Raw genomic sequence first — 16,989 nt, 5'->3', positions numbered from 1 at the left:
TACATTGCAGTGGAGGATTCATTGGGAGGTAGCCACACATGTTTACGGCTCTTATACGGGAGTTGGTCCGGGAACCCCCAATCTGGACTTAGAGTTGGGGCCAGCATCTGTTGGACAATTCTGACATTGCTTGTGCCATGACCATCTATGGATTATTTTGGCAACTTTTTAGTAAAATTTCCCTAAGACTGTCCTTCCTACCCAACCACGACTTTGCAGAGGAATAAGGCCCCACCCGTACACATTAGATGAAAGTTGTCCGAAGCTACCGGTTTCGGTGGGACCTTCCTAATCTCTCCTGACAGATGGTGGAGAGAAGGATCGATCCTTCTATTTTCAGGACAGATAAGCTTCTGCTGAAGGAGATGAGGAGATGAGCAGCGCCTTTCTCCTCTCCCCTCGTTGAGAACTTATGTGCGCCCCGCCAAGATGAGGGCTCATGAGTACGGGGGCGTCGGGGGAGAGAGCTATCTCGTGTATATGGCTACTTACCTTTTCTTTCCTTGTTTGGATTTTTTGTTCTTTCAGGAACTTTCCCTTCCTTTCCTATGACTTTCTATGACTCATGTATATTTTTATTTCCAAATAACTTATGTTCATCTATTTTCTGACTTAAAGGGAATCTGTCAGCAGGAATTCACCCCTCCAAACTAATTATATGGTCAGTTCGTTACTGAGAAATCCGCATTTGAATTGATATAAGGCTGAAGAGCTATGGTAGATCTGAAGCCTCTGTCACTCCAGCTCTATTCCTCCTGCTTGACTGATGGCTCCTTTTGCATGATATCACACAGCATAGCGGCTGTCAGTCAAGCAGGAGGAGGTGGTGCTTGGCGAGGAATAGAGCTGGACTGACAGAGGCTTCAGATCTACCATAGCTCTTCAGCCTCACGTGCAAATGCTGATTTCTCAGTAATGGAGGAATGGACTGGACTTGGCGGGTATTTGGAGAGCCAGTTGTCTTATGTTGGAGTGAAATGGTGGCGTCTTCTACTTCTTGCAGGTGTGAAGAGTGGTCCTGAATGCTGCACGATGGAGGTGACCCCCAGAAGTCCTCTAATGCTGCCGCATACCTTGCCGGAGCTGCTGGGCCACGATACCGTGCAGGTGGAGCTCATCCCCGAGAAGAAAGGCTTGTTCCTTAAACATGTGGAGTATGAGGTGTCCAGCCAGGTGAGGAACGCTTGTGGCTTGCATGGTGGCTGCAGACGCTCTGCTTCCAGGAAGGGATTATGTTCGCATCTAAATTCTCCAAAATATCTTATTTCAAAGTTTCATATTGATCAAGTTGTTGTAATATTAGTTTTCGCTTCACTTCACTATAATTTAAAGAGGTATACCCAACGCTAAGATTTGCCATCATTTTATAATTGGGTGGTGTCTGACCTCTTGATCGACGGTGATCTTAAAGGGGAAACTACCGGCTCCCAGTGCACTTTACAAGTCTGTCTACAGCTAGCTCCCCTACTGGTGGGCATGAGCAAGCGCACTCTGATTTGTGTGGTCCCCTGTATGGCGTTTGATCGTTCAAAAAATTAGGGGTGGTCTCAGACTCCATCATTGTCCCACGTGTATATATGATGGATGATGACTCTTGCTGTTCCTGGTCTGACTGGTAAAGGGATCATCCAAAATTAAGAAGCGTAATTGATCTAAATTTTCTTGTGTCATAGGCGGTGTCATGCCAATTCATTTAAAGAGAGATGAACTGCAGTACTAAACATGGCCTATGGACAAGTGGCGCTGTTTTGGAAACACTTCTTTTTGGTATCCTGGAAACATCTTTTAAAAAGGGGTTGTCCAAGACTAAGATGTTGATGACACATCCTTAGGAGAGAGTATCGATATAACATTGGTGGGGGTCTGACATCCACAACCCCCACCACTCAGCAGAAATTGGGAGCCGCGGTTGCCGGAGGGTCATGGTGTGTGTAGCAGCAACACCACAGCGCCATACACTCTGTAGTGGCTGTTGTCAGGTACTGCATCTTAGTTCCTATTGAAGTGAATGGGAGCTTAGCTGTAGCACCAGCTCCGAGCTTGCCCCGTATACTGTCAGCGGCTGCCTCTGACACCATATATCGGAGCTAGCGCAATCTGACAGCAGCATTTAAGCAAAAAGGAGTTTCCATTCTGACCCTGTACGACAATCGCTGGGTTCTGATGCTTTACGATGGCAGCCAGGAGACCATTGAAGGTCTGTCGCCACTATCCATAACTTAGCTTCATAAAATAAACTTTTAAATCACCCCTTTTTCTCCAATAACCCCCCACGACAGCACCAAAGGAGGAGGATGTCACCCCACCCTAATAGGGACAGGAAGCACAAATAGGTCAAATAGCCCCTCCCTCATCCTCCCTCCAGTGTTTTTCCTGTCCCTATTGGGATGAAGAGGTCATCCAGGGTGCTCTGTGCCGGCGGCAGAGACCCAGCATACCTTTTAAGCCGGGCAGCTGGGACCGAGCGGTGTTCTCCTCCTCCCCTTATGCTGCTCCCGTCTCCTCTGGGACTCGGGACCCCCATCCCCACCGAGTTCACGCCTGCAGGTAAAGTCCGGTGGGTGTCGGGCTGGAGGCCTCCTCGAGCTCTCCAGTCCAGCTCCTCCCCCCTCTCAGGCGGCCTCCGGCGTTCTCCATAGCGGGAGAGACGCGCGCCGGATCCCGGAAGTGACGCGGACTGCTGGATAAACGTCACTTCCGGTCTGCGTTCCACCCTGGAACGCAGTTACCTAAAAGCGACCGGAAAGTGACGGGGGACGCCGAAACAGGGTCCCTTAGGTTACTTCCGGTCCGTTTAGGACAATCTGGCCTCTGAAAGGGATAATAAAAAAAAAAAAAAAAAAAAAGAAACCCCGCAGGTGATTGCTGGTGTTCCTGCTTCACCAATTGGACCAAGGGGGAGGAGCCTTCCCACCCTCCTCCCCAGGGAATGAGGGAAAGCGCTGTGTCCAGTCGCCTATATAAGAGCCCTGGACAGAAGACATCTAAGGTAGGACCTAATCCGTTTTGTATATTTATACATTGGATGGTCAGTAATCTATCTTCTCCATGTCTGCAGAGCCCAGCGCGATTCCAGCCCCAGTAAGTCTGGCACTGGGGGTCCTTTCCTAGGTGCAGGTTAGAATTGATACTTTAATTACCCTTCTTCCTCTTTTTTAGGGGGACAAGGATCCTGCACCAGGAAATAAGTCTAACCGTAAGTGTGCTACATGCGCAAAAAAGCTATCTTCAAACAAGAAATATTTATGCCAGAAATGTACGGAGAAGATTATTAGGTTAGAGCAGCCCCGCCTCATAGATGAAATCAAGGGTATAGTCCGTCAGGAAGTTCAATCTTCATTGGCCTCCTTTTCCCGATCCACTTCTGACTCGCCTCCAAAGGCAAAGAAGGGGAAGATTTCCCTGGAAGAAAGAAGAGACTCGGACTCCCAGGACGAAATATCCCTTCCAGAAGACCTCATAGAGGAAGGTGAACTTAGCCCAGCAGAGGAAGGTCCAGAAAATAAGAAATATTATTTCTCAACGGAATTTATGGAAGACCTCCTCATAGCTGTAAGAAGAACGATGGAAGTGGAAGAAGAGAAGCCCACTAGATCAGTCCAGGAAGAGATGTTCGGTGGTCTCCGTTCAAAGAAAAAGATGGTGTTCCCGATACATAAAAACATCCAGGACTTAATCCTGGACGAATGGGAAAATCCTGAAAGACGACTGAATACACCACCCGAATTGAAAGACAGGTTTCCGGTAGATGAAGAAACCTCAAAATGTTGGACCGAGATACCTAAGGTCGATATTTAAGTGACAAGAGTCGCGAAAAAAACAATATTACCATTCGAGGATTCGTTGCAACTGAAGGGTCCTTTGGATCGCAAGATGGACAGCCTTCTCAGGAAATCCTGGGAGACATCAGCAGCCCTTCTGAACACTAATCTTGTCTCCACGTGTGTTGCACGATTCATGTCGAGATGGCTCATCCAACTTGAAGAGCATCTGGCTATAGGCACATCCAGAGAAGAGATACAAGCTTCCCTACCCTTGCTGCAGAAGGCCACTGACTTTCTGGCGGATGCTTCAGCGGAATCTGTGAGAGTAACCGCCATTGCAGCAGCCCTATCGAACTCCACAAGTCGGGCACTATGACTGAAATCGTGGAACGGTGATGTGGCCTCCAAAATAAAACTTCCATTCCCTTCAGGGGGGAATATATGTTTGGCCAGGCCCTTGACGACCTCCTGGAGAAGGCGGCTGATAAAAAGAAGTCCTTGCCAGAACCCAGACACTACAAGAAGACTCCCTTTCGCCTTCCGCGGGAGCAGAATCCCCAGTACAAGGGGAAAGGAAGTCTGGTCGGTGGAGCTACCCCAAAGGAGGGAAAGATAGGAATATTTTTTTCTCAAAAGGACAGCGACAACAGAAGCGGTGATGCCAGAGCAGTGGGGGGACGAATCATGAAATACTTTCCCCAATGGCAAAAGATCTGCTCAAGTCAATGGGTCTTGAAGGTAATTCAAGAAGGGGTGAAGATCGAATTCTCCTCATATCCTCCAAGGAAAGTAAGGATAACTCGTCTAACCTCCCCGAGATTAAAGACCGCACTGATGTCCGGCCTAAGATACCTACTATCCTTGGGGGCCATTTCACCAGACCCAAAAACAGAAAGACACACAGGCCACTATTCACGCCCATTTATGATAAGAAAACCAAACGGCACTTACAGAGTAATAAAAAATCTGAAACCCTTAAACCAATACATCATCTACCGAAGATTCAAAATGGAGTCCATCAGATTAGCAGTTGATCCTTGATAGGTCAAGGATATGTGATGGCAACCATCGACTTACAGGACGCATACTATCACGTCCCTATACATCCAACGTACCGGAAATTTCTAAAGTTTGCGGTGGTTCAAGAGGATCAAACGTTACATTTTCAATTCAACGTATTGCTGTTCGGGATATCCTCAGCGCCAAGAATATTTACCAAAATTATGTCAGAGGTAGTGGCTCTTATCAAAAAGGAGAAAATCTGCATCATTCCCTACCTCAACGACTTCTTACTAGTAGGTCCCTCGGTGGCATCACTCCGGGAAGATCTGCAAAGAACAATCCAGATCCTGACCACTCTAGGGTGGCTGATAAATCATCAAAAGTTAGACCTGGTCCCTGCCACAGAAAAAACATTCCTGGGTGTTCTACTAGACTCCGCCAGACAAGCCTCCTTCCTACCAAAGGACAGACAGATACTTTTGAGATCTAAGATATCGAATCTGAAGACCCTGAACAGGGTGTCCCTAAGATTTGCCATGTCAGCCCTTGGCTCCATGACAGCCTGCATTCAATCCGTAGCCTGGGCTCAGGCTCACACCAGGGTATTACAAACCCATATTCTAGCACAGTGGGACGGATCCCCAGACTCCCTAAACGGGAAGATCGTGATCCCTCATTATATGAAGACATCCCTGTCATGGTGGCTTAGCCCAAGGAACCTAAGAAAAGGGGTTCCATGGTCTCAGTTCCCTCTGATAACAGTCACGGTAGACGCCAGCAAGACGGGATTGGGGAGCCGTCGTCGCTCAAACCCCCTTCCAAGGGGTCTGGACAGAAGAGACCAGCAGGAGATCCTCCAACTTCTGCGAGTTAAAGGCAGTGGAGGAGGCACTCAAAATATCGGCTCCAATCATTACGGGCAAACACGTAAGTCTATTCTGACAACATGACTACCGTAGCTCACCTGTCCCATCAAGGGAGTACAAGGTACGAGAATCTAAAAAGTATCTCAGCAAGAATATTCTTCTGGGCAGGACATCTTCGTTCCTTATCAGGTCTGCACATAAAAGGCTCAGACAACATCCAGGCAGATTTTCTGAGAAGAGGGAAAATCCATCCGGGGGAATGGGAGCTGGACTCCACATGCTGACCAGACAATGGGGTTGTTCGGAGGTGGACCTCTTTGCAAGTCGCCAGAACACCAAGGCAGAAAAATTCTTATCCCTAGATCCAGACGACGTATGCCTGGGGATAGATGTATTCGCTCACCCGTGGCGTTTCCATCTAGCTTACGCTTTTGCCCCAATTCCATTGCTACCCAGGACCTTACAGAAAGTAAGGACTGAGGAGGTCAAGATAATCTTGATAGCCCCACTTTGGCCCAAAAGGAGCTAGTTCTGTGCACTAAACAGTCTAAGCATAGAAGGACCCCTCATTCCGCCAGCAGTCAAAAACCTTCTCCATCAGGGTTCAATACTCCATCCAGATCCAGAGAACCTCCATCTAGTGGCCTGGCTTCTGAGTTCACAATCCTGAAAGCCAAGGGACTCTTAGAACGAGTAATTCATAACCTACAAAGAAGTAGAAAACAAATCACAAACTCCATATACAGCAAGATATGGAAGACCTTCCTAACATGGTATAAACCGAATATACCAGATCTTCGGCATCCTGACATGACCCAGATCTTGGATTTTCTACAGATTTAATACATGTGAGGAATGCCTGTTTTTCCAGCATTCCTCACATGTATTAAATCTGTCAAACAGTTGCAAATCATGTTCACGGAGCGATGAAAACTTAAAGCCCGAGCATTCTATAAATACTCGGTGCTCGGCCGAGTATACTCGGCGAAAGGGTTAACCGAACATACTTGCTCATCACTAATCAGAACCTCTTTATTCAGCCATCTGGTCAGAACAGAGGAAAGAAAGTCTCAAAAGTTACCATCGCTACTTGGATCAAGAAAGCAATTGTGGAATCATATCAGATCCAAAATCTCACCACCAGAAAAACTAAAAGCACACTCTACTAGAGCCATGTCCGTCTCCTGGGCAGAAAAGGCTAGCGCTTCCCTCGAGCAGATATGTAGAGCAGCTACATGGTCCTCGGTCCATACCTTCACCAAGCATTATAAACTTAATTTAATGTCCATTAAAGACTTGGCCTTTGGGCGGAAAGTGCTTCAGGCCATTGTCCCTCCCTAAACATGAGTCTTTGGTACTGTTGTGGGGGGTTATTGGAGAAAATAGAATTAGACTTACCGGTAATTCGGTTTCTAATAACCCTCCACGACAGCACGGGTAATTCCCTCCCAGGCTTGGTTAGCCAAAAAATCATCTAATTTGAACAAGAATAAATATAATTTGAAGCATCCATACTTGTGTGGTCCTTTATAAAACACTGGAGGGAGGATGAGGGAGGGGCTATTTGACCTCTTTGTGTTTCCTGTCCCTATTAGGGTGGGGTGACATCCTCCTCCTTTGGTGCTGTCGTGGAGGGTTATTAGAAACCGAATTACCGGTAAGTCTAATTCTATTTTTTTCCTCCTCTTAAAATAAGAGATCCAGAATTGTTTTTTTTGTTCCCACCTTTGAAGGAACTCGGGGGTTCGGGGTTTTTTTTGCCTTTGAACTGTAGCTTTTATTGACTCCAGCTCTGGGTCTAATATGTCTGTCTGTCTGTCTGATATAATATTAGTTAATTTTTTTTTTTTTTTGTATGTACCCCGAAATTATATCAATAAAAGATACAGTTCAAAGCACAAAAAAAGACCCAAATCCTAAGTTCCTTCAATGGGGGGACAAAAAAAATAGTTCCAGATCTCAGAAGATGGCAACGTTCCAAACTACTTTAAAACCAGTAAAATGTTATAAAAACTATTCAAGTTTTGATGTCGCGGTAGTCGCACTGAACTGTGAAATCAAGTTCTTTTGTACTCCGATCTGTCTGTAGTGGATTATTTTTGTGCTTTTTGTTAGTTGTCGGCTTTAACCTTGTTTTTGGTCACTTTGCAGTTCTTTAAATCCTCCGTGTACAGAAGATACAATGACTTTGTGGTGTTCCAGGAGATGCTGTTACAGAAGTACCCGTACCGGATGGTACCGGCGCTGCCGCCCAAAAGAATGATTGGAGGTATTTCTATTTCATGGGTTTTCCTAGCTCCTCATTCAGTTTCTTTATGGGTCCCGGCGGGGGGGGGGGGGGTTTAGTGATATCCTGTATGTTCAGGCTTTGTTCCAAAAAAAAAGCCCCATATGCAAATATTGCTGCGGTTGACAGATATGCTGGATTTTTCTTTCTTGCCAGGGGATTCCAAAAAATGTTAAAGCTTTGTAGAAAGAAAAAGAATTTCACAAGCACGGATATGTCTTGCTTCTCATGGAAGCATGGGGCACGCAGGACTGAGCATACGGCCCGGTGACTATACCCTGCCATCATATATTGCACTGTCTGTATCACCCTGTCATCTATTACTATTTAGTGCACTCTCTTTATAGACAGCATGTGCTAATATGCAGATTTACCATAGGACATGAATAGGTAGATCCCAGCGTGGCAGCTCTGGGTCACCAGACTCTTAAAAAGTAAGTGGGTGTGTAGTTCCAATGCAATCGGTTTACACTTGCAGTTGTAGGACTAGATGGTGGTCCCAAAGTGGGCTTTATCAGACGAAAACATGCTCTTTAATTTTGCAAACAAATTAATGCCGGATACAGCCCAGGGATAAAAGTGGTGCTGTAATGGAGCTGAGCTGCAATACCGGACACAGCCCAGGGATAAAAGTGGTGCTGTAATGGAGCTGAGCTGCAATACCGGACACAGCCCAGGGATAAAAGTGGTGCTGTAATGGAGCTGAGCTGCAATACCGGACACAGCCCAGGGATAAAAGTGGCGCTGTAATGGAGCTGGCCTGCAATACCTGATACAGCCCAGGGATAAAAGTGGCGCTGTAATGGAGCTGAGCTACAATACCAGATACAGCCCAGGGTTAACAGTGGCGCTGTAACGGAGCTGAGCTGCAATACCGGATACAGCCCAGGGAGAAAAGTGGCACTGTAATGGAGCTGAGCTACAATACCAGATACAGCCCAGGGATAAAAGTGGTGCTGTAATGGAGCTGAGCTGCAATACTGAACACAGCCCAGGGATAAAAGTGGCGCTGTAATGGAGCTGGCCTACAATACCTGATACAGCCCAGGGATAAAAGTGGTGCTGCAATACCTGATACAAGAAGGGGATGTAATGTAAATGCTTCAACAAACCAGACTCAAGGCTGTAGCTGAGCAGAGGATGCTGATCTCTTGTAGCGGTCACATTACTTCCCCTGCTGGAAGAGGAACTGTGGGACACAGGGGACACGGGCAGCAGTGCAGTTGAACAGCAGATGTGACAGTTTTTTTTTTTTGTTTTTTTGTTTTTTAACCTTTTTCATCTGGGTGAATTCTTGTTTCGGCGCTCTTGCTTTTTTTTACTTCACTCTTTCCAAGAGCCACAATCTTCTTTTTTTTTTTTTTTTTTTTTCTTTCCCCGTTGTCAGGGCTTGTTTTTCGCTGGATGAATTGCCGTTTTGAATGACAAGGGGTTGTCTGGTCTTAAGCTACGAGTCTGCAGTCACTGTGTGATTTGCATACATGCGGTCTCGTGTCTACTAGATGTCTGCAGCCTCACTCATTGCAAGTGTGTTGAGAGAGGCCGGACACAGTCTAGTCGGAATGTGGCCACGAGTATGTTTATCGCACCCTGACAGTCACATGACTGCCTGCTACTTGCCCTGGAGGATCCTTAAAGCGCACAGCGAGTGTGATGTGAGGATTCGCAAGTCTTCAGTCACATATGGTGACTGCAGACATGTAGCTTAAGACTGACCAAAAACTTTAAGAACTTTTTTATTTTTGTGTTTATGGCGCTGCGTGAAGGCTTGTTTTTTGCATGTGGAGATGTAGTTTTTATTAGAATCGTTTTGGGATGATTTGACTGTTTTTAATTGCATGTTTTGGAGGTGCAGTGAACACATTTTTTTCTTTCTATTGAGAATAGGAGGTGTTCTATTATATATATTTTTTAATATTTTGAAGCATACACTATATACTACAGTATGTTAAATTGACTGTATACTGAAACATTGTTACTCATATGAAGCCCACCCACAGGCTGCTACGGGGGCTTTCAGTGGTAGGCTGATGGCTGCCATTGTCAACCCATCAGTACCCTGCTTCTGAACAGTCCCTCATTTCAGATCCCACCATATAAATAAAAATAATATAAATATATATAATATATTTTTCCCCCAAAGGAGCACATGGAGTGACACGGCGTCAAATCCGTGCAGATCTGCCTTCCTCTCAATGAGATGATTGCCTTTGAGAAGTGTGGAAGTTATTTTTGGTCCTTTTATGAAACGGCATAGATTTGTTAGGCAGGATGTGAGGCCGGGATTACCAGTCAGAGCGGTTGGTGACGGGTGATGGGATTGTCACAGTCGCTGCTCCTCGTCCTTTGATCAAGGCTGATGGGAAGGCAGATAGTTGTAAAATGCTAAATTACAGAGACTCAGAAGCGATAACTGCTTTATTTTCTGCCACTTCAAGGGAGAGAGTCAAATTCTTAGATGACTCCTTTTTCTGAGGATCACAGAGCCTTTAATTAGCGGGAATGAGATTTAACCCTTTACGCTGTGCCGGAGCAGCGACGCAGTGTGATCTTTGGCTACAGGATGTGTGTCGGACATCAGGATAAGGCAAGTTTCAGGGTCCGAGCTTGGACCACAGGTCTCCTGACCCAAACGGAAACCCACTTCCAGACCGTACATTGCAGTCCATATTTTGACCATGACACCGGCCTTATCCCCATGTCCGACATATCCTGCAGCCAAAGATTACACATTGTGGTGCAACGTAGAATCAGCGGCAAAGTAAGTGAATGCGGTCCAAGTTGCTGCGACTGCACAGAGTTTTCATGATGCAAGGTAGCATCAGCCTTGGACACGACTTTTTTAATATTTTTTTTTTTAGTGTTTTTGTTCACCACGACAGACGGGCCAGAAGATATTGCCATCTGGTTTCACCAACTCCTGCACTGATTAGAACTGCTTCACCATCTTATTAAACAGTGCAGGTTTTTACCTTGCTGGCAGTGCAAGGGTTAATCAGTTCAGTTGATTTCCTGGAGCTTTCCTACTCAGCTGTTCAGTGTTGGCCACTCCCCTCTGCTATATATGCTTGTCACTGGCACTTGGGAATTGCCAGCGCAGGTTCTTACTGCCTGATTAAGGCATTGGAGGTGAATTTTGTGGTTGGAGTTGGCATTTTGAGATTTGTTCAGGAGATTGTTGCTTTGAGTTTGTTTGTGTGTTCATCCTCATCCTCATCCTCTCCTATCTGGCTTCACCTTCCTATCTACCGTCTGTGTTCCACTCTGTTGTTTGGTGAGTGTATTTTGTATGATTGCATCTTTCATTTTTCCCCTGTCTGTCTGGTTAGTGTTTTCCTATACACTTTGGCCTCACACCTCCCTGGGTGGGGGCGGGAACAGTCAAAAGTTTATATAGGAGCATAGCAAGGAACGTGACCCTGGCATCTCCACCTTCAGGAGTAATCCGGGGGACAGGGATAGACACCTAATTCGAGGGATTGGGTAGGTGCCCACAGTTCCTATTCACTACTTGACACTTTAACTTTTTTTTTTTCTTGTCAACATTGCTGCATGAGGGTTTTTTTTTCTTGGAGTAGGAGCAGAAGCTGAGTAACGTTAGCATATCGCATCGGATGCCATACGCTAGTGGGGCCCTGGCCTAAAAGTGGAAAAAAAAATTCTAACTCCATGAAATTGGAAAAAAAAAAAAAACCCAATTCAGCTGTTGTCTTCTGGGTTTTGGTTTTACGATCTTCACTTTGCGGTAAAAAATGATCTGGTAACTTTATTATATGACTCAGTAGTGTTGTGGCGGTGACAAAGTTATATTGTGTTTGTGCGTATTTGTTTTTTTTTACTAAAAAGAAAAAAAATCAGCTTCATTAACCATATTTCTGAGCGCTATAACTTTTTTTTCCATATATAATTATATATTGTTAAAATTATATCATATATATTATAAAATTAACATAGGATATAATTTTAATATATACAATAATGTATTCAAACTATATCATGTTAAAATCATATAATACAATTATATAATTGTATCTATCATTATTATTAATAAATAAATATATATGATTAAAAAAAAAATAATGATCCCCTTTTAAATAGTGATTGCACATCACCACCAAAGGGTTAAAGGAGCACTTAAGGCAAAACTGATATTTGTATATATAAATAAACATTAGAAATCCCCAAAAATTACATCTTTTATAACCTCAAAGGGGGATTTTATATACAGAAAAAGAAATTAACAAAAAGGGAACTTCCTTAGTGGGGATTTCTGTGGCTAAGAAATAAACTCCACAACATTTAAAATTGCAACACCAAGAAGGGAAAGGTGTGGAATTACAGCAATCACAGGATGAATAGACATGGAAACAAAATATTCAAAACATGTTGATTTATTCAATATGGAGTATGAGCCACGTGCCGAGATCCCGACACTTACAGCCTCGGCTATTATCAATAAGGTTATTGATGGTCGTCTGAGGAAGGTTCTGCCACTGATTGCACTTTGGCAAATCATCAAGATCCGCGGCTGGCAGCTCCTTTTGCTTTTGTAATTGGCGACCAATGACGTCCCAGATGTGCTCGATGGTAGTTTAAGTCCGGAGACGCTGCAGCCATTGTAGCACATGTAGGTCAAGCAGGCGGCTCAGTGACATGTGTAATATGTGGCCTGATGTTGTTGTGTTGAAAAATAGCTCCCGGGACACTGGAGGAATGGCCATGCTTTTGTGCAAGCATGAATTTAAATTTGCTCTTCAGTTGATGTTGTAATTGTTACCTTCCCTTTGACCGTGAATGTCGGTCACGTCATACGGCTGATAGTTACATCCGATATGAAATTGTAGGAAAAGATATAAGATTTTACACAACCAGAATCACATGATGCTTCAAGATTGCAGGATTTCTAAAATTCACAACTTTTAGTCTAGAATGCATGTCACAGCTCACCTCCTCCTGTACAATGACTTATAACACCTCTGTATATAGTAGATGATAGGGGATCCACCATTCACAATAGGTGATGTCACAGCTCACCTCCTCCTCCTGTGCAATGACACTATACAATATGTAACACAGGATCAACCATTCACAGTGGGAGATGTCACAGCTCACCCCCTCCTCCACAATGACTGATAACACCTCTGTATATAGTAGCTAACACAGGATCCACCATTCACAATAGGTGATGTCACAGCTCACCTCCTCCTCTTGTACAATGTCTGATAACACCTCTATATACAGTAGATAACACAGGATCCACGATTCAGAGATGTCACAGCTCACCTCCATCTCCAGAAAACAGAATGAAAACTCTAAAATCCAAAAAATATAAACCAATTAGCAAAAAAAATGTATGTATGTGTGTATCACTACCTGGAAATCATTATTATAATATAGGGCAGCGGTTTAATGAGAGGCGAATCCCCCTTTAATTACCAGTGATGCATAGAACATTTATTAACATATATATTTTTTTTCTATTTTTCCAGCTGACCGGGAATTTATAGAATCCCGAAGACGGGCATTAAAGAGGTTTATCAATTTAGTTGCCAGGCACCCTTCTTTCTGGGATGATGTCCTGGTGAATATATTCCTATCCTATAGTGGCCAGGTGAGTACAATTATTTTATTTTATTTTTTTGTGCATGTAATTGGTTCTCAATCATTTTTTGCAATTAGTTTTCATTAAATATGTTGCGCCATTTGCCTTTTATAGCCTCCGTGTTGCAGTATTGTTGGCTGCAGAATGCGTTAACAGATAGTCCATCAGTCAGCCGTCTTTAAAGGCCTGAAGAACAGTTTGTCTTTTTCTGGGCTCCTCTTGACTGATTTTATGACCACATCAAAGTTGAATGTACAAGAAAACAAAGATCCTGCAAAAGCAAAGCAACATTTTTAATGAAACTCCTTTAATAAATACATAAATACTTTTATTGCTCATAAAATTCCTATGCACTCTGTTATTCCTCCTGGTTACATTATTTGTGTTTCTCTCTTCAGGATGTGCAAAATAAAATGCGGGAATCCATCCGTGGGATTGGAGACGAATATATGACAACTACATTTGCTGCACAGGCCAAGGTACATGTTATCATCATTATTGGGGTATAGTCCGTGCCCATCGCAGTCCCTTTCAGTGTCCACATCTTTTAGAGGTGATGTCTGCTTTAGTAAATGGCTGTGTTCTCCATCATACAACACTACTGAAGAAAGTTCCTTTTAGAGCTGTGTTGTGCAGAAAACCTCTACATGGGGTGTACTCAGGAGCACACAGCTCTCCTGCCTCCCAGCTTCTTGCCGGGGGTTGTGTGCTCCTGATGACTGACAGGATGCCTATTTCGAGAGAGGTTTCCATGAATGGTCCCAGTCTCCATTTGGCAGGCACCTGCGATGTGTGAGCTATAGGGTGCGACGGTGAAAGGCCAATCCTTAAAAAAATCAATTGCATTTTACAAACCAGACGTCACCCATGTAGTGTATAACTTGTAGCAGAGGCCGTAAACGCTGTGGATGTGTTTTTATGACTTGTACATCTCCTCGTTTCCTGTGTTTTCTGCTCCGCTCAGGATTTCCTCCCCGCTGATATCCAGGTTCAGTTTGCTGCCAGCAGAGAACTGATCAGGAATATCTTCAATAGCTTTTACAAACTGCGGGATCGTGCAGAGAGGATGGCCACACGGGCTATTGATAATGCTACCGATCTACTGGGCTTTGGAAAGGAACTAAGGTAAAGTAGAGCTAAGTAAGAAGTATCACAATGTGCAGCTCAGCAGAGGCAACGAAGTGGGTAAGGACTGAGGCTAAACTTCTGCTTCTTCATTAACTGCAGTCACCACTAGAGGGAGCTCACTGCATACACATGTACAGAATTCAACTGTCCAGTCATGTGTAGTGAGCTCCCCCTAGTGGTGACTGCATGCAGCCAGAATTATATAATTTCTCATGATGAAAACCAGATCTTCTCTATATAGGAATATGATGATAAAAGAGCAGAACATTTGATGGTGCAGGGCCCATTCTAATTTGTATTAGGGGGCACCATGATTTACTTTGCTTCTGGTTTGCTTCTGGTTTGCCATACTGCAATTTTGCAGTACATAGAACAAGCGATTTAAACGATTGCAGGTCAAAGTCCCCATGGAGACTAAAAAATATACAAATTGTTGATTTATATAAAAATCTCTCTAAATTAATAAAAAAAAAATTAAAAAAATGATAAACACCAGAATTGCCTTTTTTTTGTCTGCCACACTTTTTTTTACCCTCAAAAAAAAAAAGAAAAAAAGTGATCAAAACATTGTATGCACCCCAAAGTGATAGCAATAAAAATGACAGCTCGGTACGCAGAGAGCAAACCTTTACCCGGATGGGGGGGAAAAAAAAAAAAAAAAAAAAAAAATGGCAACTTAAACCAAATCTGAAGTTAAGGATATGGATAATGGATGAGGAGCGTCCAAAGATACTGACCTCCACCAGCCGCCTGCTCCGGCACTATTGATGGATACTTTTATTTTTCTAGAATTTCCATGGTAAAAAAAAAGTGTTGCTTTTTTTTTTACTTATACGGATAGAAGTTTCTATTGTAAGAGCCCTTGATGTAGTGCAATATCTGTGATAACTATCAGTCTTCTCCCCTGCACAGTGCCTTGGGCTCGGACACTACTCCTCTGCCTTCCTGGGCGGCTCACAGCTCTTGGGGCGCGCTGAAGCAAGCGCTTAAAGGGCTGTCTGTAGAGTTCACCATCCTGGCAGACAAGGCGGCACAGCAGGTAACAATGACCCGTCTCTGTAAACTGTTCTTATAGTCCCTCTATAAATGCAGCATATTAAGAAGCCAGATCTGTCCTACTACACTTAAAGGTAATGTGCCGTCAGAAAATTACCTTTTTTTTTTAAATGATGTTTTATGTCTAATGCATGTTATCAATTTTTTTTTCAATTTTCACAGTTTTTTTTTTTTTTTTTAGAATAAAAAAATATATATCTGATATCTCGCCATTCACACTAGCCACTAGGCTCATTACTAAACTCATACTTCCTGTTATTCACAGGTGACTTTTCAGCAGTCTCATTATCATCACACAGTAGATTACACAAGATCCACCATTCACAATAGGTGATATCACAGCTCACCTCCTCCTCCTGTGCAGAGACTGTTAACACCTGTATTTACAGTATATAAATCAGAATCCATCATTCACATTAGATGTCACAGGTCGCCTCCTCCTGTACAATGACTAATAACTTCTCTATATACAGTAGACAACAAAGGATCCATCATTCACAATAGGTGGTCACAGCTCACCTCCTCCCCCTTTTTTCGCAATGACCTTTAGCCAAATTAGTGCATTCTCAGATAACTCTTCTATACAAAGAAATAGGGTCTGAGTCAATCCATTGCTGCTAATGTGCACGTGCCCAACAGGAAGTAGGAGTCTAATATTAGGCTCAGTGGCAATGTGAAAATTGGAACATATAATTTTTCATTGTATAATATTATTATTATTATCATTTTATATTATATGAATGAGCGTTATCGCTTAAATCCGGAGTACCCCTTTAACTGACTTATTGTATATATTTTTTTAACTTCTAGGGTAGACTTGAAGAAATTGACGTGGTGGAAAAGTTGAATCTATTCCTGGATCTTCTCCAGTCGTACAAGGTTAGTGACGCCGTCCCCCCCCGTACACGATAGGATTGCGGTGTTCCTCATGGCGGTATGTAATACACGAGGCGTATGATGTGCGCAGGATCTGTGTGAGCGGCACGAGAAGGGCGTCCTGCACAAGCACCAGAAGGCCCTGCACAAGTACAGTCTGATGAAGAGGCAGATGATCAGCGCCACCGTGCAGAGTAAGGAGGCCGAGTCCGTGGAGCAGCTGGAGTCGCGCATTGTGGAGGTCAGCGTACAGAAAATGACTCCTATAGCTCATAGAAAGATGTTCTCATTAGCGCCCCCTTGTGACTAGTGCCCTTTTCAACATAATTTCAACAACGTGTTGTAAATATCCCAGCGTTGATAACTCCATTACTGCCCCCTAGTGGCCAGAATATGGAGTAATTGGCT

General features: G+C 43.9%; 2 protein-coding genes across 3 annotated transcripts in view; one reads left to right on the top strand and one right to left on the bottom strand.

Moving 5' to 3' along the window:
- Positions 1 to 16,989, top strand: part of SNX8 (sorting nexin 8) — a 29,618-nt gene that overhangs the window by 5,197 nt on the left and 7,432 nt on the right. For both annotated transcript variants that reach the window (XM_073648128.1, XM_073648130.1), the window contains exons 2-9: positions 1,004 to 1,173; positions 7,784 to 7,901; positions 13,409 to 13,530; positions 13,920 to 14,000; positions 14,486 to 14,646; positions 15,562 to 15,688; positions 16,516 to 16,584; positions 16,673 to 16,822. In XM_073648128.1, coding sequence (XP_073504229.1) covers positions 1,004 to 1,173; positions 7,784 to 7,901; positions 13,409 to 13,530; positions 13,920 to 14,000; positions 14,486 to 14,646; positions 15,562 to 15,688; positions 16,516 to 16,584; positions 16,673 to 16,822 — 998 coding nt within the window. The remainder of the gene's footprint in view (positions 1 to 1,003; positions 1,174 to 7,783; positions 7,902 to 13,408; positions 13,531 to 13,919; positions 14,001 to 14,485; positions 14,647 to 15,561; positions 15,689 to 16,515; positions 16,585 to 16,672; positions 16,823 to 16,989) is intronic.
- Positions 13,422 to 16,989, bottom strand: part of NUDT1 (nudix hydrolase 1) — a 19,620-nt gene continuing 16,052 nt past the window's right edge. Inside the window, exon 4 of the mRNA XM_073648134.1 lies at positions 13,422 to 13,792. Coding sequence (XP_073504235.1) covers positions 13,686 to 13,792 — 107 coding nt within the window. The 3' untranslated portion in view covers positions 13,422 to 13,685. The remainder of the gene's footprint in view (positions 13,793 to 16,989) is intronic.

This window comes from Phyllobates terribilis, unplaced genomic scaffold (genome assembly GCF_046119375.1).
Source record: "Phyllobates terribilis strain yellow unplaced genomic scaffold, ASM4611937v1 Scaffold_9__5_contigs__length_417890890, whole genome shotgun sequence".
NCBI lineage: Eukaryota > Metazoa > Chordata > Amphibia > Anura > Dendrobatidae > Phyllobates > Phyllobates terribilis.
The sequence above is the reverse complement of the archived record's forward strand: the minus strand, read 5'-3'. Positions and strand labels throughout refer to the sequence as shown.